The sequence below is a fragment of the Caloenas nicobarica genome, chromosome 19, assembly GCF_036013445.1.
Source record: "Caloenas nicobarica isolate bCalNic1 chromosome 19, bCalNic1.hap1, whole genome shotgun sequence".
Lineage (NCBI taxonomy): Eukaryota > Metazoa > Chordata > Aves > Columbiformes > Columbidae > Caloenas > Caloenas nicobarica.
Genome location: NC_088263.1, coordinates 754,330 through 782,308, shown reverse-complemented (window position 1 = coordinate 782,308; position 27,979 = coordinate 754,330). Strand labels below are relative to the sequence as shown.

The following is a 27,979-nucleotide window of genomic DNA, read 5'->3' as shown; positions in this document are numbered from 1 at the left end:
CTTCTGCAGTGTGAGGAGCTTTGGGGTAGATGTCAGCAGTTGAGGTGCCCATCTGCTGTTGGGTGTGGGGGCTCATGGGGTGCCTGAGGGTGACGCACCATGTGCAGGGCCCGTGTGCTAGATCCATCAGGGGCAGTGGAATCTCACTGGCCTTCTCCTCCTACTAGGTCAGCGTGGATGTCTTCAAAGGCTTCCCAGATGAGGAGAGCATCGTCAACTACACACTGAACCAGGCCTACCAGGACAATGTCACGGTCTTTGCCAGTATGTCCTAATGAGCCGGCCCCTTCCTGGGGGTCCCCAAAGCCATGTCCTTCTCCAGCCATGCCCTGGGCTGGGACTGCTGGCTTTTGGACATGACTCCCCTGGTGCGTGTGTTGGGTGGAAGAGCAGACTGAGCATTGCACAGTGCCCATCCTCTGCCCCTGGCCGAGCCCTGCTGGGCGCAGCACCCTGCTGCTGTCCTGGCTCTCCCACCACCACTGCCTGCTGCCCATGTACCCTCGCACCCCATACCAGGGCCATGTCCACCCTCCTCATCCACAGCAGCCCTCACGGTGTGCTCGGCTGGGACAAGCTGAACCCCTCCGCGTCCCTGCCTGCCGCTGCGGGCCGGCCGGCTTGGCCATCTCCCGCGGTGCCAGCAGGCTCCCTGCCCACAGGTGTCATCTTCCAGACCAACAAGGACGGCTCATTGCCGCCCCACGTCATGTACAAGATCCGACAGAACTCCAGCTTCACGGAGAAGACCAACGAGATCCGACGGGCCTACTGGCGGCCTGGTCCCAACACCGGTGGCCGCTTCTACTTCCTTTATGGCTTCGTCTGGATCCAGGGTGAGTGCCAGCTCCTCGCCACAGCTGCCCACGTCCCTGACCCCTGGCTGCACTGCCCGCTCAGCCTGGCCTCTCCTGCTCCCCAGACATGATGGAGCGTGCCCTCATCAACACGTTCGTTGGCCATGACGTGGTGGAGCCTGGCAACTATGTGCAGATGTTCCCATACCCATGTTATACCCGGGATGAGTGAGTAGCACCTGTGTGGGCAGGGGCAGAACATTCCCTCTTCCCCTTTGCAGACCAGAACACTTCATCTGGGGAAAGGGGACAAATCTGGGGGCCTGAGAGAGGTTGGTGACATTGGGACTGATGACCAACCAGTTAAGTTCCTCGGACCAGAGGCAAGGCAAGCAGGGAAAGGATTTTGTGCCCAGTTCACAGCTGAAGTGAGGAACTCATGGCTGTGGGGTGCCTTGGAGGCTGAAGACTGGGGAGAACACAAGGAGTGTGGTAAATGGATGGCACATGGGTCTGTCAGTGGTTATTGAACCTGGAGAAGTCCCAGAGCCACCAGCTCTCCAGAGCAGGAGGGCTGATAGCGTCCCATCCTCACCAGGGTAGGCAGGGCAGTGGGCTGAGCACACGGCTGCTGCCTGCCTGCCAGGACTTGACAACCAAGACATCAGGTTGTTTTATGGGCTCATTGGAGAAGCTCTTTCAGGGCACTAAGGAGCTGCTGGACTGGATGGCTGGTTGCCTCCAGGTGGCGAGAGAGCTCTTCCATTGCTGTGGGGTCTCCAGGAGTCTCTGCAGTGGTGCCACAATCCAGCTCACCCTTCTCTTCCTCTACCCTTCCAGCTTTCTCTTTGTCATCGAGCATATGATGCCCCTGTGCATGGTGATATCCTGGGTCTACTCGGTGGCCATGATGATCCAGCACATTGTGACGGAGAAGGAGCATCGCCTGAAAGAGGTGGGGATGGTGGAAGAGATCCCCGGGGAGGATCTGGTGTCTCTGAGTCCTGCACTGCATCCATGGGTACCTTCCCCATGTCCTTGGGGCGCATGAGCTGGGGTGTGCCCACGCCCCACGTCGCTGGGCTGACCTGGTCCTTCTCAGTGTCTCCAGCACCAGAGGGAGCTGAGCCCCTTGGCACCCTGGCTTTTGAGGTGCTGTGTCCTGCCCACTCCCCAGGGGCCCCTCAGTGCTGCCCATTGCTCTCCCAGCCCCAGCGACTGAAGCAGCGGGGATCTGCAGGGTAGGGGACAGCCCCGCTGAGCAGTGTTGGCCTCATAGGTGATGAAGATGATGGGCTTGAACAATGCGGTGCATTGGGTAGCGTGGTTCATCACAGGCTTCGTCCAGCTCTCCATCTCGGTCACAGCACTCACTGCCATCCTGAAGTACGGCAAGGTCCTGATGCACAGCGATGTCCTCATCATCTGGCTCTTTCTTGCCATCTACGCAGTGGCCACCATCATGTTCTGGTGAGCTGCCTGGGCCACTCTGTGGGGTGAGGAGGCACAGGCAGCACCAGGATCCTTGTGCTATGGGGCAAGGGTGCAGGGAATGGTGTGGGCAAGGGCTGGTGGAGGGACAATTTATCATCTCCATGCCACCGAAACCAGATGGTGTGGGGAAGGCCCTGGTGCGGGCTCTGAGCTGATGCTGTCCTCCCTGCAGCTTCCTGGTGTCGGTGCTGTACTCCAAGGCCAAGCTGGCCTCTGCCTGTGGCGGCATCATCTATTTCCTTAGCTATGTACCCTACATGTATGTGGCCATACGGGAGGAGGTGGCACATGACAAGATCACAGCCTTTGAGAAGTGCATTGCGGTGAGTTGGCTGCAGCTGCTTGGCCCCAGGTTTGCCCCGGGCACCCCAGGTCCAGTCCATAGGCCACCAAGCTGTCACCAAGCCATGCACAAACCTCTGCCTGTATGAAGCAACTCCCCATGGTGCTTTGGAGGCATGTCCAGAAGGTTTGGTGCCTCCCAGGGCAGGGAGCATCTCTGCAGGGCTGGGTGGGGCAGCACTGGAGCTGGCCTGAGATTCCTGCTGACATCCCCTTCCCTTCGCTTTCCTCCACCTCTCCATAGTCCCTCATGTCCACCACTGCCTTCGGGCTGGGCTCCAAGTACTTTGCGCTGTACGAGGTGGCCGGTGTGGGTATCCAGTGGCACACCTTCAGCCAGTCACCCGTAGAAGGAGACGACTTCAACCTCCTCCTGTCCATGATGATGCTGATTGTGGATGCTGTGGTGTACGGGGTGCTCACGTGGTACATTGAGGCAGTGCACCCGGGTATGTGTGGGCAGTGGGGCATGAGGGTGCCTCTGATCTTACAGGAGCCTCTTTGCTGGGGACACTGCTGGTTCCTCAGTCCTCACATGGTGGAATTTGGCACAGCGTACCTTTAGGGTCCCATACATGTGTCCTGTTGGGGACACTTGCCCACGTGCCCTGACCCACTGGTGATACCAGCAGGTTCCTTGAAGGTCTTCAGTCGTGTGCCTTGGTTCAGTGGCCAACCATAGCAAAGCCAGGTGTCCACAGCTGGAACACTGGTCCCCCTTATCTCCCACTTGAGGAGGGGTCTCACCTGCTTCCTTTGCTTTCCTAGTAAAACCAAAGTGTGAGCCAGGCCCAACCCAAAGCCCAAAGGACTTTGCTTCCTTGCACAGCCCAGCAGCGTCGCCCTGAGCCAAGCAGCCTGGGGTGCTTGCAGCCCCCACCCCGCAGTGACATCCCTGAGCTGGGGAATCCTTAAGTCCGTGCCCGTCCCTGTGCTGAGCTCTGCCCCAGCCCTCGGCTGGCTCCTGCGTGGCCATGGCTGCAGGCTTGGCCCTGACCCCCTGGGGTTGTGCTTGCAGGCATGTTCGGCTTGCCGCGGCCCTGGTACTTCCCCTTCCAGAAATCCTACTGGCTGGGCAACGGGCGAGTGGAAACCTGGGAGTGGACCTGGCCCTGGTCCCGCACCACGCGCCTCAGCATCATGGAGGAGGATCAGGCCTGTGCCATGGAGAGCCGTCGGCTGGGTGAGGGCAGATGGGTTGTGTGGGGTGGCCCTGGCTCTGCTGCAGGGTCCTGCGTGGACGCTTGTGTGTCCCCTGTGCCCTTGGCAGGGCAGGATCCTGGGCCAGGCGCTGCTGCCTGTCCGGGGGCTGCTACTTGTGGTGCGGGAGGGGGGATGCTGGCAAGAAGCCGAGGGTCAAGGGGCCATGAGCCACCACAGCCACTGCAGGATGGAGGTGGGGAGGTTCGTCCCCCGGGCAGCTCTGCTCCATGCCCGGCCTACTGTTACCCCCTAATTCCTCACCATCCTGCTCTCATGGCAGAGGAGACACGGGGCATCGAGGAGGAGCCAACGCACCTCCCCTTGGTCGTCTGCATTGATAAGCTCACCAAGGTCTACAAGACGGACAAGAAGCTGGCGCTGAACAAGTTGAGCCTCAACCTCTATGAGAACCAGGTGGTGTCCTTCCTGGGGCACAACGGTGCAGGCAAAACCACCACCATGTGAGTGCCCATTGGGGCAAATGTTGGACGTGTCCTTCTGGGCAGCTGCAGAGGCTGGGGAAGGTGCTGCGTGATGTCCTTGCAGGGCCCTCTGGCAACTGGTGCCATGCCCAGAGGGCAGCGGTGTGGATGTAGGGGTGACACAAAAGGGAACAGGCAGTGGGCACATGGTCCTGCGCTGGCATTGCTTTGACTGGGGCCCAGCAGATGCTCCTGGAGGTGGTGGTTGAGATTGGGACCAGATGGAGTACGAGGTCCCTCACGTTGTTGCCTTTCTCCATCTATGCAGGTCCATCCTCACCGGCTTGTTCCCTCCCACCTCGGGTTCTGCTACCATCTACGGCCATGATATCCGGACAGAGATGGACGAGATCCGGAAGAACCTGGGCATGTGTCCCCAGCACAATGTGCTCTTCGACAGGCTGACAGTGGAGGAGCACCTCTGGTTCTACTCACAGCTCAAGAGCATGGCGGAGGAGGAGATCCGCAAGGAGATGGACAAGTAGGCACTCCCTCCCAGCTCCTTTTGCCCCATCTGTGCAGTTCGTGTGAGTGGGTTCCCTTCCTGCTGGCTGTGCTGTGGTGGGTGATCTGGGAGCAGAGATGTCTCCTGGAGCAGCTCCACCAAGTGTTTTCCAAAACTTGGGGTATCAGGCTGTGGAAGCAGCAGAAGATGCTTCTGTAGCCTGGCTGTAGCTGGGCTGTCCCGGCGGCTGAGAGCTGAGGGTACCATGCAGGGAAGAGGCCTCACGTGCTCCCTGCAGGCACTGGATGCTGGTATGGTCCCTCCGGCATCCCTGGTGCTTCTCCCCTGTCCCCAGGATGATTGAGGACCTGGAGCTCTCCAACAAACGCCACTCCCTGGTGCAGACCCTCTCGGGAGGCATGAAGAGGAAGCTGTCGGTGGCCATTGCGTTCGTGGGCGGGTCGCGGGCTGTGATCTTGGATGAGCCCACGGCTGGCGTGGACCCGTACGCACGCAGGGCCATCTGGGACCTGATCCTCAAGTACAAGCCAGGTGAGCAGAGGCAGGCAGAGCCCAGCAGGGCTCCTCTGGCTGTGGCGGCTCTGGCCTTTCTGATGAGGCTCTGTGCCACCATCAGGGAGGACCATCCTGCTCTCCACGCACCACATGGACGAGGCCGACCTGCTGGGTGACCGCATCGCCATTATCTCCCACGGCAAGCTCAAGTGCTGCGGCTCTCCACTTTTCCTCAAGAGCACCTATGGTGATGGCTACAAGCTGACGGTGGTGAAGAAGCAGTCGGACACCAGGAATGGCACAGGTCTGCGGGCAGCAGGACCTCATATTTAGAGGAGCAGATGGGACCAGCTTTTCAGCCCAGGAAAGGAACGAGAGGCCAACACCCATGTGCTTGGATCTCCTTAGGCCACGTGGAGGGCGGAGTGGGACAGGGCAGGGGTGTAGGAGGTGGCATCACTCAGCCTTGATTTCTCCTATCTGCATCCCAGGTTACACCCCACATGGTGGCATTTGCCTCCAAGTGCTGGTTCTGTCTGGCGAGATGTCCAGTGTGGGCTGCAGTGCAGACCCCATCCCCAGGCCAGGCAGGGTGGCTGGGAAGCCTCCAGCACCCCACAGTGGGCTGTAGTGTGGACATGACGGGTGCTGGTGGGAGGCGGGATGAGAAGTGACTGAGCGATGCTGCCCCTCTGCTGCAGAGCCAGGCCAGCCACACAGCCCGCTGGCCCACTCCTCCATCAGCCCCTGCTCCGAGCCTCGCGTCTCCCAGTTCATCAAGAAATATGTGGCCTCCTGCCTCCTCATCTCAGATACCAACACTGAGCTCTCCTACATCCTGCCCAGCGAGGCTGTCAAGAAAGGCTGTTTTGAGAGGCTCTTCCAGGTACCCACGGGGGCTGGCGGGGTGGGCAGGCAGGCGGGCGCGGGGGCCGTGATGCTGTGGGCACCTCGTGCCCTCCTCATGCAGGATTTTGCCTCCGCAGCACTTGGAGCACAGCCTGGAGGAGCTGGACCTCACCAGTTTTGGGCTGATGGACACCACACTGGAGGAGGTCTTCCTGAAGGTGTCTGAGGAGGACCAGTCTCTGGAAAACAGCGACGTGGGTACGGGCCGGGTTTGCACACGGTGCTGCTGGGGCTGGCGAGGGGCTGTGTGCCTGTGCCTGGGCTTGGTGGCTCCTCTCCCCTTACACGTGGCTGCAGGAGCCTCCTCTCCCAAGGGGAGGAGAGGTCTCCAGCGGAGCCCAGCCAAGGGCAGCTGGCCTCTGCTCCACACTGGGTTTGCAGAGCAGATCTGTCCCTGCTCTGTGCCACATCGCCACGAAGGGTGGCATGGCTGGTGGCAGCCCCTCTTCTTCCAGACATGAAGGAGTCCAAGAGGGACGCCCCACGGTCACCCGCTCCTGAGCTGGGCCCGAAGCCTGAGGCCAATGGGGAGCCCTTGGCCGAAGCAGCCGTGCCAGAGAAGCCTGAGGTGGAGCTCAGCAACCTGGTGACCTGCTCCAAGCTGGCGCAGTCGCAGGCGTCCCTGCACTCGGCTTCCTCGGTGGGCTCTGTGCGGGGCGACGAAGGTGGGGCTTATTCCGAATTCTTTGGGGATTACGCACCCCTCTTTGATAACCATCAGGACCCCGATAACATCAGTCTGCAAGGTTCGTGCCACTGGCACCCAGCCAGCAGCAGGGGCCGGGGGAGGCGTTTGGCTGGGGTGTGGAGGGTGGCCGGGGCAGTGGCAGTGCCAGCACCCATCCCTGCTCCTGGGTGTGCCGGGATGGGGAGCTGCGCTGGGATGGGGGGCTGTGCCTGCAGGGGCAAGACCCCGCAGGGGGTCTGGTGGTGCATCCACCAACGCTGTGCCCAGAGAACCGCAGCCTGGGTGGGGGGGCTGGGAATGGGTGTTTCCACCAGTTTGCACCCCCAAACTGGCGGCATGTGCGTGGGGAGGCCCCTGCTGCGACACGGAGCCAGCGGGCGCAGTGGCGGTAGCTCTGCCCTTGGCCTCCCTCGGATCCTGCCGGTGCCACCCTGCAGATTCGCCCCACTAACACCTGCCTGGCGGGTCATCTCCTCTTGGCCCTCGGGCACAGAGTCGTCTTCCAGCTGGTGGCTTCACCCTCTGAACCCTGACCTGGGCTCTGGGCTCTCCCTGCCCAGTTGCTGGGGTTGCCTGAGGACAGAGGCTGCAGGCCGGCACCCTGAGGCTGCTGTTTTATTCACAGATCCTTTTCTGTGTTATCCCAGCAGCTCTTGTCATGATTAATTCGGGGATGCTCCACCCTGCCTCGCTAGCCAGGGATGCTCTGAGCCCTGCGATTTGGGTTGCAGGCGGCAGAGCTCTGTGAGGCCCTGCCCTGTGCCCGCTGCCTCGCTGGGTCCCCCCACCCATGTCCCGTCGCCCCTTTCTGACTGCACTGAGCTCTTGCCACCTGGGAGACCTGATAGGAAAATGGGAGGTTCTGCCAAAAAGCACCAACTTAGGTTGTCTTTTTAAAACTATTGATTCAGTTTCCCATTTTTGGGCCAAGAGGAACCCGACTGGCCAGCTGCCTCGCTTCATGCCACGGTGCTGCCGTGGTGTGGTGGCCGTCAGGGTTGGGGACTGCCCTGTCCCTGGGGGTGGCCGCGCCTGTCTCAATGCCCAGCTCACCTCCCTGGGGCCAAGGTGGGCACGGGAGCAGCTGTACCAGGGGGTGACGTGCTTCTCCCCTCCCAGACCAAGAGACGGAGGTGGAGGCAGAGGACGGTGACCTGGCTGGGCAGGGGAGCTTCAAGCTGGAGGGCTCATGGCTGAAGCTGCGCCAGTTCCACGGGCTGATCGTGAAACGCTTCCACTGTGCCAAGCGCAACACCAAGGCGCTCTTCTCGCAGATCCTTCTGCCTGCTTTCTTCGTCTGCGTGGCCATGACGGTGGCGCTCTCTGTGCCCGAAATAGGTGCGTGCGAGCCACCCACCTGCACACTGGAGGCTACTGGTGGCCTTTTCTGCTAGCTCCACTGTGGCCCGTGGGGACACTGGCTGCAGGGAGGGCAAGGACAAGGCCTGTGGGTGCTTGGCCAGTCTGCCTGTGTGCAGCGGTGCTGTCGGTGTGAGCGGATTCCTGTCCTTGTCCCTGCAGGTGACCTGCCACCTCTCATCCTCTCACCATCACAGTACCACAACTATACCCAGCCCAAGGGCAACTTCATTCCGTACGCCAATGAGGAGCGTCATGAGTACCGGTGAGAGCTGCCACTTGCTGGTGACCAGTGTCACCTATCCCGCGGACTGCAATGGGGACAGCAGGGAGGGCAGCTTGCAGTGGGGCTGGGGCTGGCTCAGGCTTGGAGCAGAGCCTGGCTGTTGCCATGTCCCCTCACAGAAAGCAGCCTCCATCCTGCCCAGAGTGTCTCTGGGAGAGGTGCCAGCCCTGGCACCGGCTGCCATTGGCAGCTTGGCTCATGCCATGGGCTGTGTGTGCCCATTCAGCCATGATAAGTGCCAAGGCCTCAGGGAGGTCCCAGCAGAAAATGGCCAAGGTGGTGAGACCCATGTGTCCTGCTCCTTGTTCCTCCTCACCTGCTTGTCTCCCCGCAGCATCAGGCTATCTCCTGATGCCAGCCCCCAGCAGCTGGTGAACACCTTCCACCTGCCCTCCGGTGTGGGGGCCACCTGTGTGCTCAAGACAGCCTTCAACAACACGCTGGACCAGCCCATGCAGACCCTGAACCTCAACAGCAACGAGTCCAAGATGCTGGCGGCCAAGTACTTTGATGCCATGTGTATCGACTCCTTCACCCAGGGCCTGCCGCTCTCCAACTTCGTGCCGCCGCCTCCATCCCCGGCTCCCTCCGACTACCCCATCTCGGCGGATGAGGACCTGCTCCGTGCCTGGAACTCCTCGACCTTTTCCTCTGCCATCAAAGGTATTGCCTGCGCTTGATGCTTGAGTGCGTCCAGGCCTGGGATCCATCTCCAGCAGGGAGGTGATGTGTCTGCCCTGCAGAAGCAGCCCCAGGGACCCCTGGAAGTGCCTATCAGTTTGGCCTGGCCACACCAGAGCATCACATCTTTGGGCTGAACTTCTGGCTCAGGGCTGGTGCTGGCCCTGGAGTACCACTCTCCATTCAGCCCTGGCAGTGCCAGTGGAGTTCCCTGGGATAGTGACACCATTAAGAGCCCTGTGGTCAACCTTGTGTCACCCTTGGTGGGCTGCTGTCCCCAGCCATTGCCTTCTCCAGCCACACTTCATGCCCCCTCTCTGAACCATTTCTGTCCTCCCAAAGTTGTTCCCCATGTCCATCTCTTGGTCCCTCTTGGTCACCAGGACACAAAAGCCCTCTCACAGCCCAGGCTCTGGCCGTGGGGCAGAGTGCTCCCTCCCTACGTGGCCAAGACCCCTTGGCTCAGCCTCTCGCCCCACATTGCCCCAGGCAGCTGGACCAGGCTGGAGCCTGGCTGTGACCTGTCCTCTCTGCTCCTCAGAGACCGTCACCTCAGCCCCTGCCCTGCCCCTCATCGTCCACGAGCCCATCAAGTGCACGTGCTCCATGCAGGGGACCGGCTTCTCCTGCCCCAGCGGCGTGGGGGGACATCCCCCGCAGATGAAGGTGGTGACGGGGGACATCCTGGCAGACATCACAGGGCGCAACGTCTCTGAGTATCTGCTCTACACCTCAGACCGCTTCCGGCTGCACAGGCAAGGGGGGAGACTGGGAGGGTCTGCCCTGTGCCGTGGAGCAGGAGGGATTTGGGGACACCTGCCTGGGGTGCTGACGGGAGCCAGGAGCGCGCTCAAGGATGGCCCTGCCCCCAGAGGGTGGGGGACAGTGGACACAGCTTCTCGGTGCTGCCTTGTCCCACAGGTATGGGGCACTCACCTTCGGCAACATCCAGAAATCCATCCCAGCCTCCTTCGGGGCCAGGGCTCCTGCCACGGTGCGCAAGATCGCTGTCCGGAGAACGGCCCAGGTGAGACCATGCTGCGGGAGATGGGTAGGCAGCAGCAGCTGTGGTGTGGGGCAGGAGAAGGGGGCAGGCGTGGCAGGGACCCCTCGCCCACCACAGCAGTGCTCTCCACAGAGGAGTCTGGGGGGGCTCTTGCCCCATGCGGCGCTCCGCAGCTCCCACCTCAGTGGCCTGCTGTCCCCACAGCCCTGGGGCTGTCCTGCACCATCCCATCCCTCCCTTCCAGTACATCTGCCATGGGCCCAGTTCTTTTGCCAGCTCCCACCACACCTCTCTGCTCCTCCAGGTCTTCTACAACAACAAGGGCTACCACAGCATGCCCACCTACCTCAACGCTCTCAACAACGCCATCCTGCGAGCCAACTTGCCCAAGAGCAAAGGCAACCCTGCTGCCTACGGTGAGGACTTGGAGACGCTCAAGGGCAGAAGCACCTCAGGAACAGATTTAGGGCACAGTCCAACCAAGCTCTAAAGTGCAACGTCCCTCATTGGACCAAGCAGGCTAGTGCCCAGTTGGGGCAGGGGTTCACACAGCTTGGCTGTGAGATCTGGGCTGGGGCAGAACGTCCCAAAGTGCTGCCTGAAGGCATCTGGGCTTGTGATGTGTCTGCCAGCCGGTGAGGGAGGGCTTGGCCTTGAGGTGCTTGGTTGCTTCAGACAGCGCAGGTCCCATCCAGCTGCAGGGAGGAAACCCTTCCTCCCACGCAGAGCCAGGACCAGGCAGGTTGGGGGCAAGATTTTCTGTCCTGAGCTGGCTTTCACACTCCCATGTTTTTTCTTGGGCCTTCCTGCAGGCATCACAGTCACCAACCACCCCATGAACAAGACGAGCGCCAGCCTGTCCCTGGATTACCTGTAGGTCCAGGGAGCGGGTCTGAGGGAGGGTGGCTGTCCCGTGGAGGGGGGAGAGCTCCTCACCGCTGTTTGTGGGGTAGCGCCGAGGCGTCTGCCCCGCAGGCTGTGTGGCGGGGGACCAGGTGGCTGTGGTGTGGTGGCCCCTGTGCCCAGCCCTGTGCGCAGTGACTGTCCCACATCAGGACAGGTGGCCCTTCCCTGGGTAACTGAGGCTGATGAGGTCCCTGCTCTCCTCCTTGGTCCCCGTGCAGCCTGCAAGGCACAGACGTGGTGATCGCCATCTTCATCATTGTGGCCATGTCCTTCGTGCCAGCCAGCTTTGTCGTGTTCCTGGTGGCTGAAAAGGCCACCAAGGCCAAACACCTGCAGTTCGTGAGTGGCTGTGACCCCGTCATCTACTGGTTGGCCAACTACGTGTGGGACATGGTGAGTAGGGTGCACGGCCCCACTGGTTGAGCCCCCAGGGCTGGGCGGGAGGGAGGGCAGTCACAGAAGTTTCTGTTTTCTCCAGCTCAACTACCTGGTGCCGGCCACGTGCTGCATCATCATCCTGTTCGTGTTTGACCTCCCAGCGTACACCTCTCCTACCAACTTCCCCGCCGTGCTTTCCCTCTTCCTGCTCTATGGGTACGGTGCCTGGGTGGGCCAGGATGCACTGGTGGGTCCCTCTGATGCCCCATCTGCACTGTGACAACACGGGCAGGATCTGGCCCTGGGGCTGCACATCTGGCTGATGTTCTGCAGCTCCTGTAGCTGGTGGGCTGCGAGGGCTGGGGTGGGAGAGCCCGGGGAGGGTGGGACTGGGAGGTGGGCGGTCCCGAGGCTCCATGGTTGGCACTGCCTGGTCCCTCTCCTGCCACGCTGACGTGTGCTCCTGCCACTTACCTTCCCAGCTGGTCCATCACCCCCATCATGTACCCTGCATCCTTCTGGTTCGAGGTGCCCAGCTCTGCCTACGTGTTCCTCATCGTCATCAACCTCTTCATTGGCATCACAGCCACTGTTGCCACGTTCCTGTTGCAGCTCTTTGAACATGACAAGGTACGGGATTCACAGCTCTGCCTGGAGCTACCAGGAAGGGAGAAGCTGCTATTGCAGCATGGGACAGCTCAGGCTGGGAGGGACTTTGGGAGGTCTCTGCTCCAAACTCCCGCGCCCAGCAGGATCAGCTTTGAGAGCTGACCGGGCTGTATCTTGGTGGGGAACCTGATCCTACCATGCACTCACAGTCCTCAGGGGTGTTTCTGATGGTCATGTCCTCTCTGCATCTCCCCACAGGATCTGAAGGTGGTGAACAGCTACCTGAAGAGCTGCTTCCTTGTATTCCCTAACTACAACCTGGGCCATGGCTTGATGGAGATGGCCTACAATGAGTACATCAACGAATACTACGCCAAGATTGGTATGGCCTCTCGTTCCCTCCCTCCCTTGCTCCAGGGCACGTGGGGCTGTTGGGGGACCATGGTGCTGGCACATCCCCTCCGCCTGCCCTGTGGGGCTTCCTGAGGCCCAGAGCAACCTGGAGCAAAAAGCCAGGGATGGGAACTAGGCTGGGGTGCAGGAAGAGACACAGTTGAGGGTCAGCCATGGTGTGGTGCCAGTGATGCTGGAAATGGTTCCTTGGGCCATCCCGAATAGCAGCCTGATGGGGAGAGAAGGTTGTGAGCCCTGGCAGGGTTGTGCGTCTCTGCTGCTGTTGCACATTGCCCATGGTGGGGCTGTGGTGAGGCCACACTGTGATGAGGGATGGGGACTGCAGGGGTTCTTGCAGACGTGTCCCCAGCTTGCAGGGCTGCACTGCCCAGCCAAAATGAGCCTTTTGCTGCTTGCAGCTTCAGCTTTGCCTCTAAAAGTTCTTGCTGCTCTCTGCTTCCCAAGCAGCTTCTGTATATAACCCAGGTGTTGCTGGTGTCATGAGGGATGATTTAGAGGCAGGATCTGACAAATCCATCCAATATCCACTCTCAGTTGGGTTGACTCATCCTGCTGAGGTTGAAAAGCTAAAAGATGATTTCAGCAGCACACGCACTGTGAACGCAAAGCCTTGTTGTAACGAGCTCTGGTGCTGGCAGCACCAACCAGCCCAGGGAAAGGGACAAGGGGGCAGGACAGTGTCATTGTCACAGGCCAGCCCAAGATGTACAACCAGGTTGTGCCCCGAGAACGTGTCCCCAGCTACTCTCCTCCTCTTCCTCCCACTCAGGGCAATTTGATAAAATGAAATCGCCCTTCGAATGGGATATCGTGACACGGGGGCTCGTTGCCATGACAATTGAAGGCTTCGTTGGCTTCTTCATCACCATCATGTGCCAGTACAACTTCTTCCGGAAGCCCCAGTGAGTGTGGCTGTGGAGCAGGGGGTGTGGGGAGCTGGCTGCAGGGAGAAGCTTTGCTGTCAGGACCCCTTAGCCCAAGGGTGCTCCTCCAGTGGGTGCGAACTGGGGAGCTGCCTGTCCCCAGCAGGGATGCAGGCAAGAGCTCCCCTGCCCCTGTGCCCTCCCGCAGGCGTCTGCCTGTCTCCACCAAACCCATCGAGGACGACATCGATGTGGCCAATGAGCGGCACCGTGTCCTGCGTGGTGATGCTGACAACGACATGCTGAAGATTGAAAACCTCACCAAGGTGCAGCAAGTGGGGTGGTGGTGGCAGGGGATGATGCTCCAGGGCTGCAGGGAGACACCTTGGAGCCATCCCACCAAGGGATGTGGGTTGGGGCTGGGGGTCTGGGTTCCTCCCGACAGGCTGAGCCCACATCCCCTACCCCACCAGGTGTACAAATCCCGCAAGATTGGGCGCATCCTGGCCGTGGACCGGCTGTGCGTGGGCGTGCGGCCCGGGGAGTGCTTTGGGCTGCTGGGCGTCAACGGCGCGGGCAAGACAACCACCTTCAAGATGCTGACGGGGGACGAGAGCACCACGGGTGGAGAGGCCTTTGTTAACGGGCACAGGTCGGGGGCACAGGCTGGGTGGGAGGTGGGGACTGCCCGCTGTCCTGGGGATGGAACAGGGTCTGCTTGGGGGTCTCCCAGGATGAAGCAGCGTGAGTCTGCTCATGTGGCTCCACGGCACTCTGCAGCCCTTTGTCCTGCTGGGCTGACCATCGTTTGGGGGGCGGCAAGTGACACCAGCGCTCTGCCAAGGCTGCCTGTTGTGTGTTACCTGGTAGACGCTCCAGTATGAAGGCGTGTGAAAGGGGGTTGAGCGATGGGGTACTCCTGAAAAGCAATTTCTTCTCCCCATGGCCCCTCTGTCTTCTCCTGCAGCATCCTGAAGGAACTCCTGCAGGTCCAGCAGAGCTTGGGCTACTGCCCCCAGTTTGATGCGCTTTTCGACGAGCTGACAGCACAGGAGCACCTGGAGCTCTACACGCGCCTGCGCGGCATCCCCTGGAAGGACGAGGAGCGGGTAGGGCTGTGGGCAGGCAATTGCCAGCACCCATAGGCTGTTGCTGTGCCGTGGGAATGGCATCTCTCCAGGCACCAGTGGGGACTTGAGCCAGTGCTGCTACCCTCATGGCAGTGCTGACATGGTGGTGTGCCCACACGGGGTGCTGGGGATGGGCACACGTGCTTGCAGGCTCTCACTGACTCTCTTGGCTGTGCCAGGGGCTGCTACGGAGCTCCCCTGACTGGCACATCGCTTGTGGTCCTGTTGGCAGCTGGCCCGTGCTGCGGCCCTGCCTGCTGCCGGCTCTGTGGCCATGGCAGGGTGGTGTCAGCCCCCCCGTGCCTTGCAGGTGGTCAAGTGGGCGCTGAAGAAGCTGGAGCTGACCAAGTATGCTGACAAGCCTGCCAGCACCTATAGCGGAGGCAACAAGAGGAAGTTGTCCACGGCCATCGCGCTGATCGGATACCCAGCCTTCATCTTCTTGGTGCGGCTCTGGCTCCGGCGCCCTGCCTGTGGAGTCCTCCTCCCACCCATGACCCTGGGGCTGGTGCTGGGCAAGGGTGGAGAAATGACCCTGGGTGGGAGCTGCCTGTCCCCGGCTCCACCATGAGCATCTTTGGGAATGGGATGGTGTCCTGATCCGGGCTCAGGTCAGGAAGGGGGTGGCGGGTCCCCTGGGTGCTTGCGTGTCTGAGGGTGCTATCCGTCCCTCAGGATGAGCCCACCACAGGGATGGACCCCAAGGCACGGCGCTTCCTCTGGAACCTCATCCTGGATGTCATCAAAACGGGTCGCTCCGTGGTGCTCACGTCCCACAGGTCTGGGGGAGGTCCTGGTTGCATGTGCGATGCCTCCGGGTGCCTGAGATGCTGTGTGGGTGGGAGGGGGCTCTTTGGTCCCCAGGAGATGGCATTTGGCTGGGGCACAGGGAGCAGAGGGAACCTGAGACACCCTCTGTTGCCTTCTCTCACCCCTGGTGGTGTGGCCATGGCTGCTTGGCTCCCCACCTGCCCCCACCGCAGCCCCGGGCACTGTCCCCCTGTGCCCCCCTGCTGAAGCCAAACCTGTCTCCCCAGCATGGAGGAGTGCGAGGCGCTCTGCACCCGCCTGGCCATCATGGTGAATGGGCGGCTCAAGTGTCTCGGCAGCATCCAGCACCTGAAGAACCGGTAAGAGCCCGTTGAGGGTCCAGCACCCTGTGTGCGCCGTGGGGCGGGAGGGGCCTGGGCCCCCACATCATGGTGACAATGCAGCACCCATGGCAAGATGTCAGGCCTTCGTGTGGGTGCTGCTTTGGAGGGTGGGCAGGGGCCATGCTCGCTTGGGTGGGTGTGGTGGCTGCAGGACAGCATTGTCACCTTCCATGAGGTCAGTCCTTCCCCACAAAGGTGCAAGCTGGAGGGTAGATCCTCATGGGACCCCTTGTCACCATGCAGGTTTGGAGATGGCTACATGATTACAGTGCGCACCAAGTCCAGCCTCAACATCAAGGAGGTGGTGAGGTTCTTCAACCGCAACTTTCCCGAGGCTGTCCTCAAGGTGAGCTCCCGGTGGTGGCACTGCTGTCCCCTGCCAGTCCCCTTCTCGAGGCACAAGCAGCCTTCATCCCCCAGGGGACAGCTCTGTGGGACCCCCTGTGGTGTGATGGCAGGGGCTCTGGGAGTGAGGACATGGGTGTCACCTCCATGTCCCTTGCAGGAACGGCACCACACCAAGGCCCAGTACCAGCTGAAGTCGGACCAGATCTCGCTGGCACAGGTCTTCAGCAAGATGGAGCAGGTGGTGGATGTACTGGGTATCGAAGACTACTCCGTCAGCCAGACCACGCTGGACAACGTGAGAGTGGGGATGATGCAGGCAGCTGGACACTTGTCCCTGGGGGGGTGGCTGTGCCAAAGTGCCTGGCAGCAACCACCTTTAGGATGGGAGGTGGGGGGCAAGTGGTGGCCCCAGCCCAGTGGGATGTGCTGGGCCTGTCTCCAGCATCACAGCTGGCAGGTGAAGGGTGACCAGGGGGTGGAGGTGCTCACAGAGGTCCCTTGCAGCCTCCTGCCGCTTTCCCCCCAGGTGTTTGTGAATTTTGCCAAGAAGCAAAGTGACAACCTGGAGCAACAGGAGACGAGCCCCAGCTGTGCGCTGCAGTCGCCCCTGGAGCGCGTGCTGAGCCTGCTGCGCCCCCGGGCCGCCCCCACGGAGCTGCGTGCCCTGGTGGTGGAGGAGCAGGAGGACCTGGAGACGGACGATGAAGGCCTCATCAGCTTCGAGGAGGAGAGGGTGAGAGGTCGTCCTCAGATCTGGGTGTCCCTGGTCCCAGCTGTGTCTCTGCCGTGGGGCACTGGGACTGGGTGGCATGGCACCAGCTCTCACCCAGGGAAGGGGACATGGTGGGCCCAGGGATGGACCACGGGAGGGGTGGCTGCTCCCCCCAGGCTGGATCCTGGCCCCAGCAGCCCTGGGCGTGCTGGGCGCTGCGGGCAGCCCCTGCCCAGCCCTGAGGCCTGTGTTCTGTGCCCGCAGGCTCAGCTCTCGTTCAACACCGACACGCTGTGCTGAGACCCCCGGGGGCAGCCATGTCCCCCAGCTCTGAAGCCACCAGACCCTTTTGGCCTCTCCCCTCCCTTCACCCCGTCAAGCGGAGCCACCACGGCCAGAGGCGGGTGCCAGGGAGGACATGGCAGGTGTGGCGCCGGCCTAGATGGACCTCACGAGCCACTGCCCACCAGATGGCCTTTGTCCCCTTCAGTGTCACTGTGTGGTGCTGTGGGCCACCGTCCTTGGCTGGCTCGCCCAGCCAGTGCCTGCCACGGACAGAGACTGCGAGGAGAAGGGTGCAGCTTGGGGCCGGTGCTGCCAGCCCCGCGTGCCTCGTGGTGGGGATGAGGCCTGTGAGCGGTGCCTTTGCTTGGGACATCCATCCTGCACCCCCACGGGGACTCTCGGCCACAGGGACACCTGGCAGCAGCAGCAGCCCAGGCCTGGCCGTGGCAGGGCCGGAGGAAGGACAGCCGCTTGCTCCTCGTTCCAGCACCCCTGGCTTAGCCCTTGGCACTGTGAGGGGCTCAGGGTCCAGCACTGTGCGGGCAGGAGCTCTGCTTCTTCACCCGCAATTGACTCCTGCCACCAGGGGGATGTCACTGCAACCTCCAGCCCATCCAAGACAGGGGCCTCAGCCCCCCTGGGGTGTCCTGCCTGCCCACGCTGCTGCCAGTCGAGGGCTCCAGCCCCCCTGGCCAGGCATGGGCTGGGCACTCGGCACCATTGCCCTGGCAGGGGGGCACCTGCTGGGGCAGGGGGGTATTTCACAGGGTATTTCACATGCTGGCACCAGCTGTTTCTCCCCTCTGCCCCCAACCACGTCCCTCCTGCAGAGCCCCTAACCTGCCTCCTGCGCCTTCCCCGCCCACTTCCCCTGCCCCAGGGCATTGCTGCAGCTGTGCCACCTTTCTACTCCGTCCCCTCCTTTGCCCCTTTGCCCTGGCACTCATTGTTCAGCCTCCAGCCCTGTGCAGGAGCCACTGGCACTGGTTTCTTCTTGTTGGGTCCCTGGTGGTACTGAGGGAGGGGTTGCTGCACCCCAGAATGGGAGTGAGTGGCCTTGAGGTACGAGGATGAGACAGCCCGGGTGGGTGCAGCAGAGCCTGGCCCAGTGTGGTGGGGCTGGCAGCATCACCAGGGCTGGCACTGTCACTAGGGACAGCAATGTCACCTGGGGCTGGCAGTGTCACCGAGTCAGCAGCAGGTGCTCCCTGGGCCAGCAGTGCTCCTCCTTTCTGCAGAGGGTCCTGCAGCCTTGTCACCTGTGGGGGCCATGCCCAGCACCCCAAGCCCGGCAGCACCCCCCAGCCTGCAGCTCTCTGGCCGCCGCAGCCATGCCCAGAGCCGGGGTGACAGCAGGGTCCATGGCACTGACCCTGACCACCCACCCTGTGGGTGCCCTGGGCTTCCGCAGCAGCCCGGGGGGACCGTGCACAGCCCCCGCTCCTTCCCAAGACGCCGCTGGGGATGCGCTGCCCATGTGTGCCCTACTGTCCTTTCTGCCACCCTGGCCTGGGTTCAGCGGGCAGCCCTGGGCACCCAGGCTCGCTGCCATGGGGCAGCGGGAGGTGGGTCAGGGCCAGGCCTGGCCCCACTTGTGGGCACGGGAGCCGGGGCAGACCCAGGTGGCAGCTGACCCGCCACTGTGCCCATGCCCCCCACTCTCACCAGCCCTGTATGCCACCTGCTATAGATTGTGATACAATATACAGTATTTTCAATAGGGGAAAAATTGGGGGGGAGATAAGCTCTATTTTCAGATTTTTCAGACCATATTTTTTTTAATGGCATACTGGAAACTGGCTGGTCCTGCGGTGGGCGGATGGCTTGGGTGGGCAGCCCACCCCAGCTGCCCCTTGGTCCCCTGCTGGGCACACTCTGCTTTTCTGAGTGGGCACTGGGAGACGAGCCAGCACAGGGTGAGCCCTTTGGCCCCAGGGAGAGAGGGGACGGTGTCAGCTTTGGGCCCCCAGTGGTGACACCCTTGGGACACCCCAGGGTGGGCAGGGTGCTCTGTGCTCTGGCCGGGGCTGTGTCCTCACCCCGTCCTCACCCCATGTTCTCACTGCTGTCCTGCTCGGGGCTCTGGGAGGGCACTGGCACCCCAGGCACAGAGCCCCCCCAGCCCTCCCTCCACAGAGCTGCCCCCACCAGCTGCCGTGTCACCATCCCCATGCCCCATGGCTTTCCATGATCAATGAAGATGCTTTAGTGCCCAAACAGCTGGGGTACCCATGGTGGCCTTCCCACCCTGGGCTGTCCCAGGCACAGACCCTGCTGGGGGCACCGCAGGGGTGGCAGTGGGGAGGGGACAGGAGGGCATCGCCCCAGCGCGGGGGTGGCCGTTGCCTTAACACTATTTGCTTTGTTGAGTTTGGTCCTGCTTCCCGCCTCACCTCCCGCTGCACGTCCTTGGCCACCAGCTGCAGGCACAACGCCGGTGCCGCGCACGGCCCCAGGCACGGGGCACCCCCAGGGGTGGGGATGCCTTAGAGGAGCCTGTACATTGCAAGCAAAAGAAACAAAAAAAATGAAATGTGAAAATAATGATTGTTTTAAATAAAAAAATAATAACTGGAGCCAGTGAGGCTGCGTGGGTGCTGGTGGGTGGGAGTGCCAAGGCTGGGTGCCTGGAAAGGGACCAGGCTGAGGGGGCTCGCAGTGCCGCAGGCGAGGATGCAGGAGCCTGCCATGGGCAAAGGGAGCTGGGCACAACACAGGGCAGCACCTGGTGCCCGCCATCTGCGGGGGTGGGGGGTAACGCTGGTGTGACACCCCCAGGGCACAGGCAGGAGCCACCACAGCTGGCGATGCTGTGAGCTGCCTGTGCCAGACCTGGGGCAGAGTCGCAGCGGTGGCCGGGGCCCCACGACAGGGCCCCGCAACAGGGCCCCACGGCAGGGCCCCACGGCAGGGCGTGGGGCAGGTGTGGGTGGGAGCGGGTGCACCCCGGGGAGGAATGTGGGCTGGGAGGGGCCACAGCTCCAGCACTTGCCACAGCCACCACTCAGCCAGCAGCCACCACCCAGCATGGCCGAGAAACCCCAAATCCAGCTCTTTGTCAAGGTGAGGGGGGGTCCTGGGGGCCCAGGGTGTCCCTGGTGAGTGGGCACCTCTGGCTGCCACGCAGTGTTGCCCGGGCTGGGGTGTTCCAGCCACCCCCTACCCACTGCAGTGCCCAGATGGGGGTTACTGGATGGGGGGCACTGGATGGGCAGCTCGGGGCTCTTCTCCAGGGCATAGCGCGCTGCTGCTTGCCCCATGGACACGGGGGGCTGTGGGCGCTCAGCCTGGGGTGATCCCCCAAACCAGGGCCCCCTCCCCAGCAGTGTGGTCGCTGCAGCACCTGCCTGCACCTGCTGGGCCTGTTCCAGCCAGCGCCCACTGAGCAGTTTGTCTGGCTGCACAGGGCAGGACAGCAACTGCTTGGGATCGCGCCTGGGGGTGACGGGGCCACCAGCATCGCTATCGCCTTCCTCCAGCACAGTCCCTGCTGTGCTGGGCTGTTCCCTGCCATAGCTGCCCCCGCTATCGCTGTCCTCAAGCCCTGGCCCCCTTGGCACCGTAGGGCTGGGGCAGCCTGTGGCCCCCTGGTCTCCCAGGGGTGCCAGGGCCAGCACCGGCTGTGCCACGCGGGCTGCTCTGCCATGGGGTGTGGAGGCCCTGGAGCAGGCGGGGGCTGGGGCCCGGCACCCCGCCCAGTGTAGCGGGTGCCACTGGCGGCCAGCACTGCCCGCTGGCCCGTGGCCAGCCCAGGCTCAGCCAGGGCAGTGCCATGCACCCGCCACCCTCACCTGCACCCACCGGCGCTGCCCCCACTGCAGCCGCCCTGGGGCAAAGGGGCAGCTGAGCTCTCCCTCTGCCCACAGGCGAGTGAGGATGGGGAGAGCGTGGGCCACTGCCCCTTCTGCCAGCGGATCTTCATGGTGCTGCTGCTCAAAGGGGTGCCCTTCACCCTCACCACCGTGGATGCCAAGAGGTGAGTCGTGCCCTCCCACCCACGCGGAGGACATGGGGGATGCCACCACAGGTCAGGGCTGTGAGCCAGCCTTGCCATGGCACACTGAGGGGGGAGGTGGGAGGTGCCCAACACCTTGGGAAGGGGCATGAAGGGAGCACCGTGGAACACACAGAGCTTGTTGTATCCCCCAGCTGCCCACTGCTGCCTGAAGGAGGTTGGTGGGCATTTCCCAGGGCAGAGCTGCCATGGGCACACATGGAGGCAGGTGCAGTGGCGGGGGGCACCACCTTGTCCTTTGCCTGGGACACGTCTGCACGCAAACACACACACATACGTGCGCAGTGCCCTGGGCACTACTGGGCATCAGCGTCCATCCCCATCTCCCGCAGGGCACTGGACGTGCTGAAGGACTTTGCGCCAGGTGCCCAGCTGCCCGTTCTGCTCTACAATGGTGATTCCAAGACTGACACCGTCACCATCGAGGACTTCCTGGAGGACAGGCTGCCCCCTCCCAAGTCAGTGGCCAGCGCTGCCCTGAGAGAGAGGGCAAGGGGCCAAAGAGGGGCCGGACAGGCTGGGGGGCTGCGGGCAGGCAGCACACGAGCCTGCCAGCTCCTGCCGCCCTCCTCAACGGTGCCCACGTCCCTGCAGGTTCCCCAGCCTGGTCCCGCAGTACAGGGAGTCAAGCCTGGCCGGGAATGACATCTTCCACAAGTTCTCCACTTTCATCAAGAATCCGGTGCCTGCTCAGGATGAGGGTGAGGAGCTGGGTTGGGATCACCCCATGCAACCTCTCAGGTGCCACCACCTGAAGCCCACTCAGGGCTCCCTGGGCCTTTCCAGCCCTCCCCAGGTCTCTCCAGGCACTGCCCCCTCCCCGCAGCTCAGCGTGGCCGTGCCAGGGCTCTCTGGGGAGGGCAGGGGCTGGTGCCAGCCCAGGCAGGGCAGGAGGACACGGGCAGGTGCTGCAGGCACGGGGCTGCGCTGGCAGGGGGGCCGTGCCCTGACGAGCGGTGCTGCCGCCCCCCACAGCACTGCAGCGGAGCCTCCTGCGGGCCCTGCTGAAGCTGGACAAGTACCTGAGCACTCCCCTGGCCTATGAGCTGGCCCACGAGCCCCAGCTCCGCGCCTCCCGCCGCCGATTCCTGGACGGGGACCAGCTCACGTTGGCTGACTGCAACCTGCTGCCCAAACTCAACATCGTTCAGGTGAGCGCGGGCATCCCAGTGCTGTGCCCTTCCCTTTGCTCTGGCTTCTCGATGCTGTTGGCCCCACACTCTCACCTCCCCCTGGGTGCCTGCAGCAACCCCCCTGCTCCTCTGCCAAGCCCTGTGTCACCCCGTGTCCCCCCGCTCTCCCCATGCCCAGCACAGTGCCTTCCCACAGATCTCACTCCCCTCCACATCCCCTGCCAGGTGCCACCCCTCGTCTAGTGCAGTGCCAGGGATGTCCCTTGGCCCCCTGCCACCCTTCCTCGCTGGCTCCTGCCCACGAATGCCACTGCCCGGCCGCAGGGCGCTCCTTGGCACAGCTCAGGGCTGGGCAAGGGGTCACCTGATTCCTGCCCGCAGGTCGTGTGCCAGCATTACCGCCGCTTCGGGATCCCCAAGGACCTGCAGGGCGTGTGGCGCTACCTCAATGCTGCCAGCGAAACCAAGGAGTTCAAGTACACCTGCCCCAACAGCGAGGAGATCATCCAAGCCTATCGCTCCGTGGTCCGGTCACCGCAGTGAGCCGGGCACACACCCAGGTGCGTGCAGGGCTGGGGTGGGGGAGCAGCCCAGCGCCCGCCCCGGTCCTGCCACGACCACCACCGTCCTGCACGCACGCACTTGGGAAGGCAGAGAGCACCCTGGCACCCAAATTCCCCCAGCTGGCACCCCTGCTGAGGTGCTGGCAGCAATCTGCACCACACTGAGTCTGCAGATGCATCCTCGCCTCTTGTGCCACCCTCCCTGCCCAGCCAGGAGCCTCTCGACCTGCCCTGTGGTCCCTCAAGCACCAGGATGGGTGCAGGGGTGCCAGAGCCACAGGCACTGTTGGTACCAAAGCTGGGCAATGCTGCGGGCAAAGGCAGGAGCTGGGAGGAAAGGCTGCCCAGAGCAGAGGCTGCAGGCACAGCGGGCAGCGCACTGCAGCGGGCACCCCCAGCGTCCTGTGGGGGACACCGTGGCACCCAGCAGCTGAGGGAGCCGGGCAGGGCTGTGCCAGGGCAGGATGGCTCCTCACACCGGTGAGGGGAACCGGCACAGCCCCGGCAGAGCCCTGGGAATGCAGCCGGGGGGATGGACACGGCTCGGCCCCCACCGCCCTGGGTGAGGGGAGTGGGAGGGACCATCCCCAAAGAACCCACCGGCAGGAAGCTCTCAGTGGCAGATTTGGGAGAGGGAGGGGGGTGACGTGGGGCAAGTCCAAGCCATGTATCAGAGCTCTCCAAAATCAATAAAGGCTTTGCAAGTGAGACAAGTGTGAGTCTGGAGTGACCAGCCCCAGAAGCTCTCCTCCCTCACAGGACTTCTCACCAGCCTCCCAGTCCTCTCCCAGTGCCTAGCAAGGACTGGGCCCATTCCCCCAGATCTCCAGGGCGGTTGGGGGGCTTTAACCACTCACCCACCAGCCCACTGGCACATAGATGGCAGGAAAGTGAGCCCCTGACCCTCCAGGTTCACTTGAAATTGGCCACAGAGTTATTGAGCAAAGGAAACGCAGAATGGATGGACAGATCTGCACTGTCCCAGTCCCCAGAGACTGGCTGGCTAAAACCAGCTTTACTGGCAATAAGTTAAGCACAGGCAATCTTTTCGTTACATGATGGTATAAAAGTTTTTTAAAAACCTCACCGATTCATGGCAAGTGAGGTAGAGAGGTGGCCCCTGCCAGCAGGGAAGAGCTGCAAAGAAAAAAGCCACCACTCCTGCCAGCCCTGCCCGCCTTGTCCCCGCACAGGCCCTGCCAGTGCACCGGCTGGGATCTGCTGCCCGCTCAGGCCTGCCAGGCGCTGGCTCCAGCCCTCCAAGTCCTGCTTTGTCCTCCACCTCCCTGGGCACAAGGTGCTCAGCAGGCCCAGGGGGCAGTGAATCCTCTTCCACCAGCCACACAGGTGTTTGACAAGGCTCCATCAGGGCTGCCATCAGGAGATGAGACAGGACAGGTCAGGAGTCCTCGAAGTCCACTCCAGACGGTGCCTTCTTGCTAGGAACAGATGCAGGAGGCATCACAGCTCAAAGCCCCACACCCTGGAGTCCGCTGTGCACAGTCCCAGCACCACACCTGGAAGCAGCACTTACCTTTTGAAACCAGGGTTAATTAGAGACTCTCCCGGGATCTTCCTCTTGGCCGGCAAAGCTGAGACAGCACCCCTGTTCTTCCTTGGGCTGGGGTCTGCCTCAGTCAGGACAGGGATTGCAAAAGGTCAGCTAGTGGCCTGGGCAGCCCTGCAAGCACCTCCACACCCAGGGGGAGCTTTCAGCAGCCCACCAGCCTGGCCCAGTGTCCGTGGTGGGTGAGGAAGGGCCAAGCCTGGTCTCCTCTCCCAAAGGAGCAGGGAGCCATGGACCTGACACAGCCTCCAGTCTGGAAGAGCAACAAAGCCTGACCCCATCCTGGAGGCTTAGTGAGCAACCTGCCTGGCAACACCCGGCATCTGACCTGCGCACAGGGCATCCTGGACACTCCAAGAGCCACCAAGCTGAGCCCCGGCCCCTTCTGTGCCAGGAACGACACCAGGACAGCGGGGCAGCCGACAGCAGCCACAGCTGAGGGGACTCAGAGTGTCCTGGAGAACACATGGACACAGGACCAGCAGCTCCTGCGTAAGAGAAGGCAAACAAGCAGGGGGACCAGGGGAGGTGCCTCCTGGCAATTACCTACCTGGTAGGAAGAGCTGCTGGCTGTAGGCAGCGTTCTTCTCAGGGCTGCAGGAAGATACCGCTGTCTCCACCACTGCTGAGACAGGAATCGGAGCCAAAGCTTGTGACAACACACCCCAATGCAGCATGCATTGCACCCCAAGCCTCCCCAGCAAGCTCCATCCCTCCATAGTCAAACTGACCCACTCCCACCCAGGCTGCTGCTGCTGTCCCAGAACCTTCCTAGACCCCTAAAGTAGATACTTCCGTAAGGTGACTCCTACACACAGAGATGCATGTGTGGTGCTGGCCATGGGGACAAGGCCGTGTTTCTGCACAGAGACAAAACATCGCGTCCTCTGATCCCACACAGGATGTCTCCTGCCCAAGGTGAGCAGGTGCAGACCCTGGCCAGCCCAGATGGGAAACAGAAGGCAGCACCTCTGCCGCCCAGTGCTCCTGGCCAGCTCACCCAGGACCAGTGAGGAGAGACCACCCGGGAGGCACAGCCTGCTGCTGGGTGCGCTGAGTCACCTGGGGCACCTTTGGGCGGGGGGGATGGTACCACGAAGGTGCCAAGGAGCTGCCCGCCCTCCTCCTGCCTTCACCCCCTGCAGACCTTCCAGGCGTCTCTCCAGGCTCTCGACGCGCCCCGCCATGCCGAACAGCAGCGCCTGGAGCTGGCTCCTCGCCTCGGCGACGGGCAGCTTGAAGAGCTGCAGGGCCGAGCACGGGGCCTCCCCCCGCAGCTGCAGCACGGCCGGCCGCTCGCCCAGGCTCAGCGCGGCGGTTCCCCGGCCCAAGGCGGCCCTGCGCGGGGAGCCGGGGTGAGCGGGGCCCGGCCGGAGGGGCCGGTCCCCGCGGGGCGGCACCCACCTGAGCTTCGTGCCGTGCTCCCCCGGCGGGCAGCGCTGCGGAGCAGAGAGAGCGGGCGCGTCCCGAAACAGCCCTTCCCGGCCCAGCCCCGGGCCCTTCCCGCCGCCCCGGTACATACGCAGCCGAGCGGCGGGCGGGCGCCGAGCTCCCCGGCCCAGACCTCCAGCGCGTCGGTCACACTGCGGGAGGCGGCGGCTCAGGCTGTGCCGGGGCTGCTCGGCCCCGGCCCGGCCCCGGCCCCTCACTCACTAGACGGTGCCGCCGGGCCCGGGCCCGGGCCGGCAGTAGCAGAGGAAGCGGCCCGGCCCGGCCCGCAGCAGGCGGAACGGCCCGGCCGGCTCCGCCATGGCGGCAGCGCCGGAAGGGGCGGGCGCGCCCCGCGGGCCCGCCCCGGCACTGGCGCCGCCGGCCCCGCCATGGTGCAGCTGGGGCTGCGGCGGGTGGAGGACAGCGTGGCCGCCAAGCACCCGGTGCGCGCAGGGCCGGGGCTGAGGGCCGCGGCGGGGCGGGCACGGGGCTGCCGGCGCTGAGCGCGTCTCCCCGCAGGCGCTGCAGCAGTACGCGGCCTGCCAGTCGCACGCCTTCGTGAAGGGCATCGGCACCTTCCTGGCAGGTACGGCCTGGCACGGCTCCCCGGGTGCCCCCCGCGGTGGGGCTGCAGCCGGTAACGGCGCCCGGTCCCGGGTTTCGGCAGGGAGCGGAGCCGCCTTCGCGCTGCAGAAGCTGGTGCACACGAAGCTGCCGTACGGCCCGCAGTGGAGCCTGCTGCTGGCCGCGGGTGAGCGCCCTGCCCGGCCCTGCCCGGGCAGAACGGCTGTTTGTACTTTCCCTGGGGGATTTTCTGCCCTGGCTCCTGTCACACCCCTGCTTCCCATGGCCCTGGGGGGCTCTGGGTCGGCTCGCAGCCCAGCTCGGCAGCTGGCAGGTGCTTTCCCCACTGCTGCCTTTCGCAAATGCCGGTGCTTTTGGGAGCACCTTGGTCTCTCCAGCCACAGGGTCCCTCGCCAGCTACATGGTAACCAGAGCTGAGACGCAGAAATGCTCCGACTTCTGGATTTACCTGGAGACAGACAAGTCCCCGCAGGAGCTCGCCGCGGCTGGTAGGGTGTCTCAGCCCACAGGTATGTTCACGTCTCCCCCTGCTGCTTTCCCTGGGCTTGTCATGCCTGGTTCTTCCCTGCTGCAACAATTTGCTGGTCCTGCCTCATAATTAAGCTGGTAACTGTGTCGTTGCCAAAATCCACATATAAGTCCCACATTGGCACCCCACAGCTGAGGGATGGGAGCAGACGCCAGGGGTGGCAGCCGTGCCAGTGTGCCCCGAGCTCCCTGCCTGGTCTCGTGGCTCCCGTGTCCCTCTGAGTGGGGCTGACAGTGTGGGGTGGGAGCACTTCGTTCTGCCTGCTGCCCCTCCTGCTTTGTGGATTCACGAGAGCCAGAGCAAAGGGCTCGTTTGCTGGAAGAGAAAGAAGAGACCAGGGGATGGAGGGAGGTAGTAAACCCCTGCACATCTTGGTTACTCTGTATGGTGGGCAGAGCTGGGGGGGCACCAGGACAGGTGCTGCTTGAAGATTCCCACAGCTGCTTGTTGCTTTCTCCCACTGGTACCTTGAGCTCCCAAAGCTAGGCCTAGCAGAAGAGGCATTACATGCTTCACCAGGGCTCTGTGGTTTTCTGCCCCTCCCTGGTAAACACGCCAGGATAGCTGAGGGTCCAGGGAGCGTGTTTTTTCTGTTGCAGAAAATCTGCCCAGCCTGGAGGACAGAGAGAACGTGACACCATCGGTGAGGAGGAACAAGTACGGGGATATTGTGGAATAGCTGTCGGAGCACAGTGCACCGTGTCTGTGTCCTGCTTCACACCTTCCTGCCTGCCCAGCCTGCTTGTGCTTGCCTGTGGGACCGGTGGGCTCTGCGGCACTGCCCAGGAGCTTGGATGAGTTGATCCTGCAGTGAGAGCCTGGTGGAGACAGCGCAGGGATTTCTGCCTCCAAGGTGGCCTCCGAGCATCGCACATGGCGGGTACAATAAAAGCTGAGAGCTGAAAACACTCATTGTGCATGAAGCGAAGGCTGGGCTGGTGGTGGGACAGGAAGAGCTGGGGTGCAGGTGTTAAATGTCACCCTGAGGCAACTTCTGCAGTAAATGTTGGAGCAGAGAGGTCTGGTCCCTCTGAGGCTACGGCACTCACAATCTGACAGTGCAGGGCTGTGAAATGACTGCAGGCACAGATGACTCCAGGCGAAGTTGTGAGAGGACAGAGCTGTCCCCCTTGCTCCGTTCCTTGAGCC

The 27,979-nt window shown here is 62.8% G+C and overlaps 4 protein-coding genes across 16 annotated transcripts in view; 3 read left to right on the top strand and 1 right to left on the bottom strand.

The window, feature by feature from the left end:
• ABCA2 (ATP binding cassette subfamily A member 2) overlaps window positions 1-19,577 on the top strand; it is a 35,939-nt gene extending 16,362 nt beyond the window's left edge. For 2 of the 3 annotated variants that reach the window (XM_065648602.1, XM_065648600.1), the window contains 37 exons: window positions 168-264; window positions 663-836; window positions 923-1,025; window positions 1,638-1,752; window positions 2,077-2,267; window positions 2,464-2,614; window positions 2,878-3,082; window positions 3,652-3,816; window positions 4,117-4,297; window positions 4,587-4,799; window positions 5,119-5,315; window positions 5,401-5,583; window positions 5,981-6,165; window positions 6,266-6,386; window positions 6,644-6,934; window positions 7,996-8,214; window positions 8,398-8,500; window positions 8,856-9,184; window positions 9,744-9,957; window positions 10,124-10,229; window positions 10,513-10,624; window positions 11,021-11,081; window positions 11,333-11,507; window positions 11,593-11,708; window positions 11,975-12,122; window positions 12,360-12,483; window positions 13,285-13,417; window positions 13,587-13,704; window positions 13,852-14,030; window positions 14,346-14,487; window positions 14,819-14,953; window positions 15,184-15,287; window positions 15,546-15,638; window positions 15,906-16,008; window positions 16,168-16,305; window positions 16,537-16,743; window positions 16,987-19,577. In XM_065648602.1, coding sequence (XP_065504674.1) covers window positions 168-264; window positions 663-836; window positions 923-1,025; window positions 1,638-1,752; window positions 2,077-2,267; window positions 2,464-2,614; window positions 2,878-3,082; window positions 3,652-3,816; window positions 4,117-4,297; window positions 4,587-4,799; window positions 5,119-5,315; window positions 5,401-5,583; window positions 5,981-6,165; window positions 6,266-6,386; window positions 6,644-6,934; window positions 7,996-8,214; window positions 8,398-8,500; window positions 8,856-9,184; window positions 9,744-9,957; window positions 10,124-10,229; window positions 10,513-10,624; window positions 11,021-11,081; window positions 11,333-11,507; window positions 11,593-11,708; window positions 11,975-12,122; window positions 12,360-12,483; window positions 13,285-13,417; window positions 13,587-13,704; window positions 13,852-14,030; window positions 14,346-14,487; window positions 14,819-14,953; window positions 15,184-15,287; window positions 15,546-15,638; window positions 15,906-16,008; window positions 16,168-16,305; window positions 16,537-16,743; window positions 16,987-17,022 — 5,667 coding nt within the window. In that variant the 3' untranslated portion in view covers window positions 17,023-19,577. The remainder of the gene's footprint in view (window positions 1-167; window positions 265-662; window positions 837-922; window positions 1,026-1,637; window positions 1,753-2,076; window positions 2,268-2,463; window positions 2,615-2,877; window positions 3,083-3,651; window positions 3,817-4,116; window positions 4,298-4,586; window positions 4,800-5,118; window positions 5,316-5,400; window positions 5,584-5,980; window positions 6,166-6,265; window positions 6,387-6,643; window positions 6,935-7,995; window positions 8,215-8,397; window positions 8,501-8,855; window positions 9,185-9,743; window positions 9,958-10,123; window positions 10,230-10,512; window positions 10,625-11,020; window positions 11,082-11,332; window positions 11,508-11,592; window positions 11,709-11,974; window positions 12,123-12,359; window positions 12,484-13,284; window positions 13,418-13,586; window positions 13,705-13,851; window positions 14,031-14,345; window positions 14,488-14,818; window positions 14,954-15,183; window positions 15,288-15,545; window positions 15,639-15,905; window positions 16,009-16,167; window positions 16,306-16,536; window positions 16,744-16,986) is intronic. The other variant, XM_065648601.1, reaches the window with a different exon arrangement.
• Window positions 19,578-19,995: 418 nt separating this feature from the next.
• CLIC3 (chloride intracellular channel 3) lies at window positions 19,996-23,373 on the top strand. Its single transcript, XM_065648603.1, has 6 exons — window positions 19,996-20,070; window positions 20,874-20,983; window positions 21,355-21,480; window positions 21,617-21,723; window positions 21,998-22,173; window positions 22,537-23,373. The coding sequence occupies exons 1-6, from the start codon at window positions 20,035-20,037 to the stop codon at window positions 22,696-22,698; spliced, it is 717 nt and encodes a 238-aa protein (XP_065504675.1). The 5' UTR covers window positions 19,996-20,034; the 3' UTR covers window positions 22,699-23,373.
• A 317-nt stretch (window positions 23,374-23,690) lies between these two features.
• Window positions 23,691-26,048, bottom strand: PAXX (PAXX non-homologous end joining factor). Of its 11 annotated transcripts, XM_065648782.1 has the most exons (8): window positions 25,939-26,048; window positions 25,808-25,868; window positions 25,690-25,724; window positions 25,433-25,623; window positions 24,836-24,910; window positions 24,614-24,740; window positions 24,253-24,346; window positions 23,691-24,157 (listed from the first exon to the last, which is right to left on the bottom strand). In XM_065648782.1, the coding sequence occupies exons 1-7, from the start codon at window positions 26,034-26,036 to the stop codon at window positions 24,268-24,270; spliced, it is 666 nt and encodes a 221-aa protein (XP_065504854.1). In that variant the 5' UTR covers window positions 26,037-26,048; the 3' UTR covers window positions 23,691-24,157; window positions 24,253-24,267. The 11 variants fall into 11 exon arrangements, 9 of the variants coding, with proteins under 9 accessions (XP_065504854.1, XP_065504855.1, XP_065504856.1 ...); XM_065648783.1 differs by lacking the exon at window positions 24,614-24,740; XM_065648784.1 differs by lacking the exon at window positions 24,614-24,740 and having other exon boundaries at window positions 24,836-24,907.
• A 27-nt stretch (window positions 26,049-26,075) lies between these two features.
• TMEM141 (transmembrane protein 141) lies at window positions 26,076-27,738 on the top strand. Its single transcript, XM_065648779.1, has 5 exons — window positions 26,076-26,159; window positions 26,236-26,302; window positions 26,384-26,467; window positions 26,679-26,810; window positions 27,430-27,738. Exons 1-5 carry the CDS (start codon window positions 26,106-26,108, stop codon window positions 27,507-27,509), a joined length of 417 nt encoding a protein of 138 aa, XP_065504851.1. The 5' UTR covers window positions 26,076-26,105; the 3' UTR covers window positions 27,510-27,738.
• The last annotated feature ends 241 nt before the right edge of the window (window positions 27,739-27,979 follow it).

Excerpts from the sequence above, each read along its gene's own strand:
- CLIC3 (XM_065648603.1), top strand. The coding sequence starts at position 20,035 with ATGGCCGAGAAACCCCAAATCCAGCTCTTTGTCAAG. Across the intron at positions 21,724-21,997 it reads GGTGCCTGCTCAGGATGAGG|CACTGCAGCGGAGCCTCCTG; the intron begins GTGAGGAGCTGG and ends CGCCCCCCACAG. Across the intron at positions 22,174-22,536 it reads CCAAACTCAACATCGTTCAG|GTCGTGTGCCAGCATTACCG; the intron begins GTGAGCGCGGGC and ends TCCTGCCCGCAG.
- TMEM141 (XM_065648779.1), top strand. The coding sequence starts at position 26,106 with ATGGTGCAGCTGGGGCTGCGGCGGGTGGAGGACAGCGTGGCCGCCAAG. Across the intron at positions 26,303-26,383 it reads CATCGGCACCTTCCTGGCAG|GGAGCGGAGCCGCCTTCGCG; the intron begins GTACGGCCTGGC and ends GGGTTTCGGCAG. Across the intron at positions 26,468-26,678 it reads GAGCCTGCTGCTGGCCGCGG|CCACAGGGTCCCTCGCCAGC; the intron begins GTGAGCGCCCTG and ends TGGTCTCTCCAG.
- PAXX (XM_065648780.1), bottom strand. The coding sequence starts at position 26,036 with ATGGCGGAGCCGGCCGGGCCGTTCCGCCTGCTGCGGGCCGGGCCGGGC. Across the intron at positions 25,869-25,938 it reads GGGCCCGGCGGCACCGTCTA|TGTGACCGACGCGCTGGAGG; the intron begins GTGAGTGAGGGG and ends CGCCTCCCGCAG. Across the intron at positions 25,725-25,807 it reads CCCGCCCGCCGCTCGGCTGC|CGCTGCCCGCCGGGGGAGCA; the intron begins GTATGTACCGGG and ends TCTGCTCCGCAG.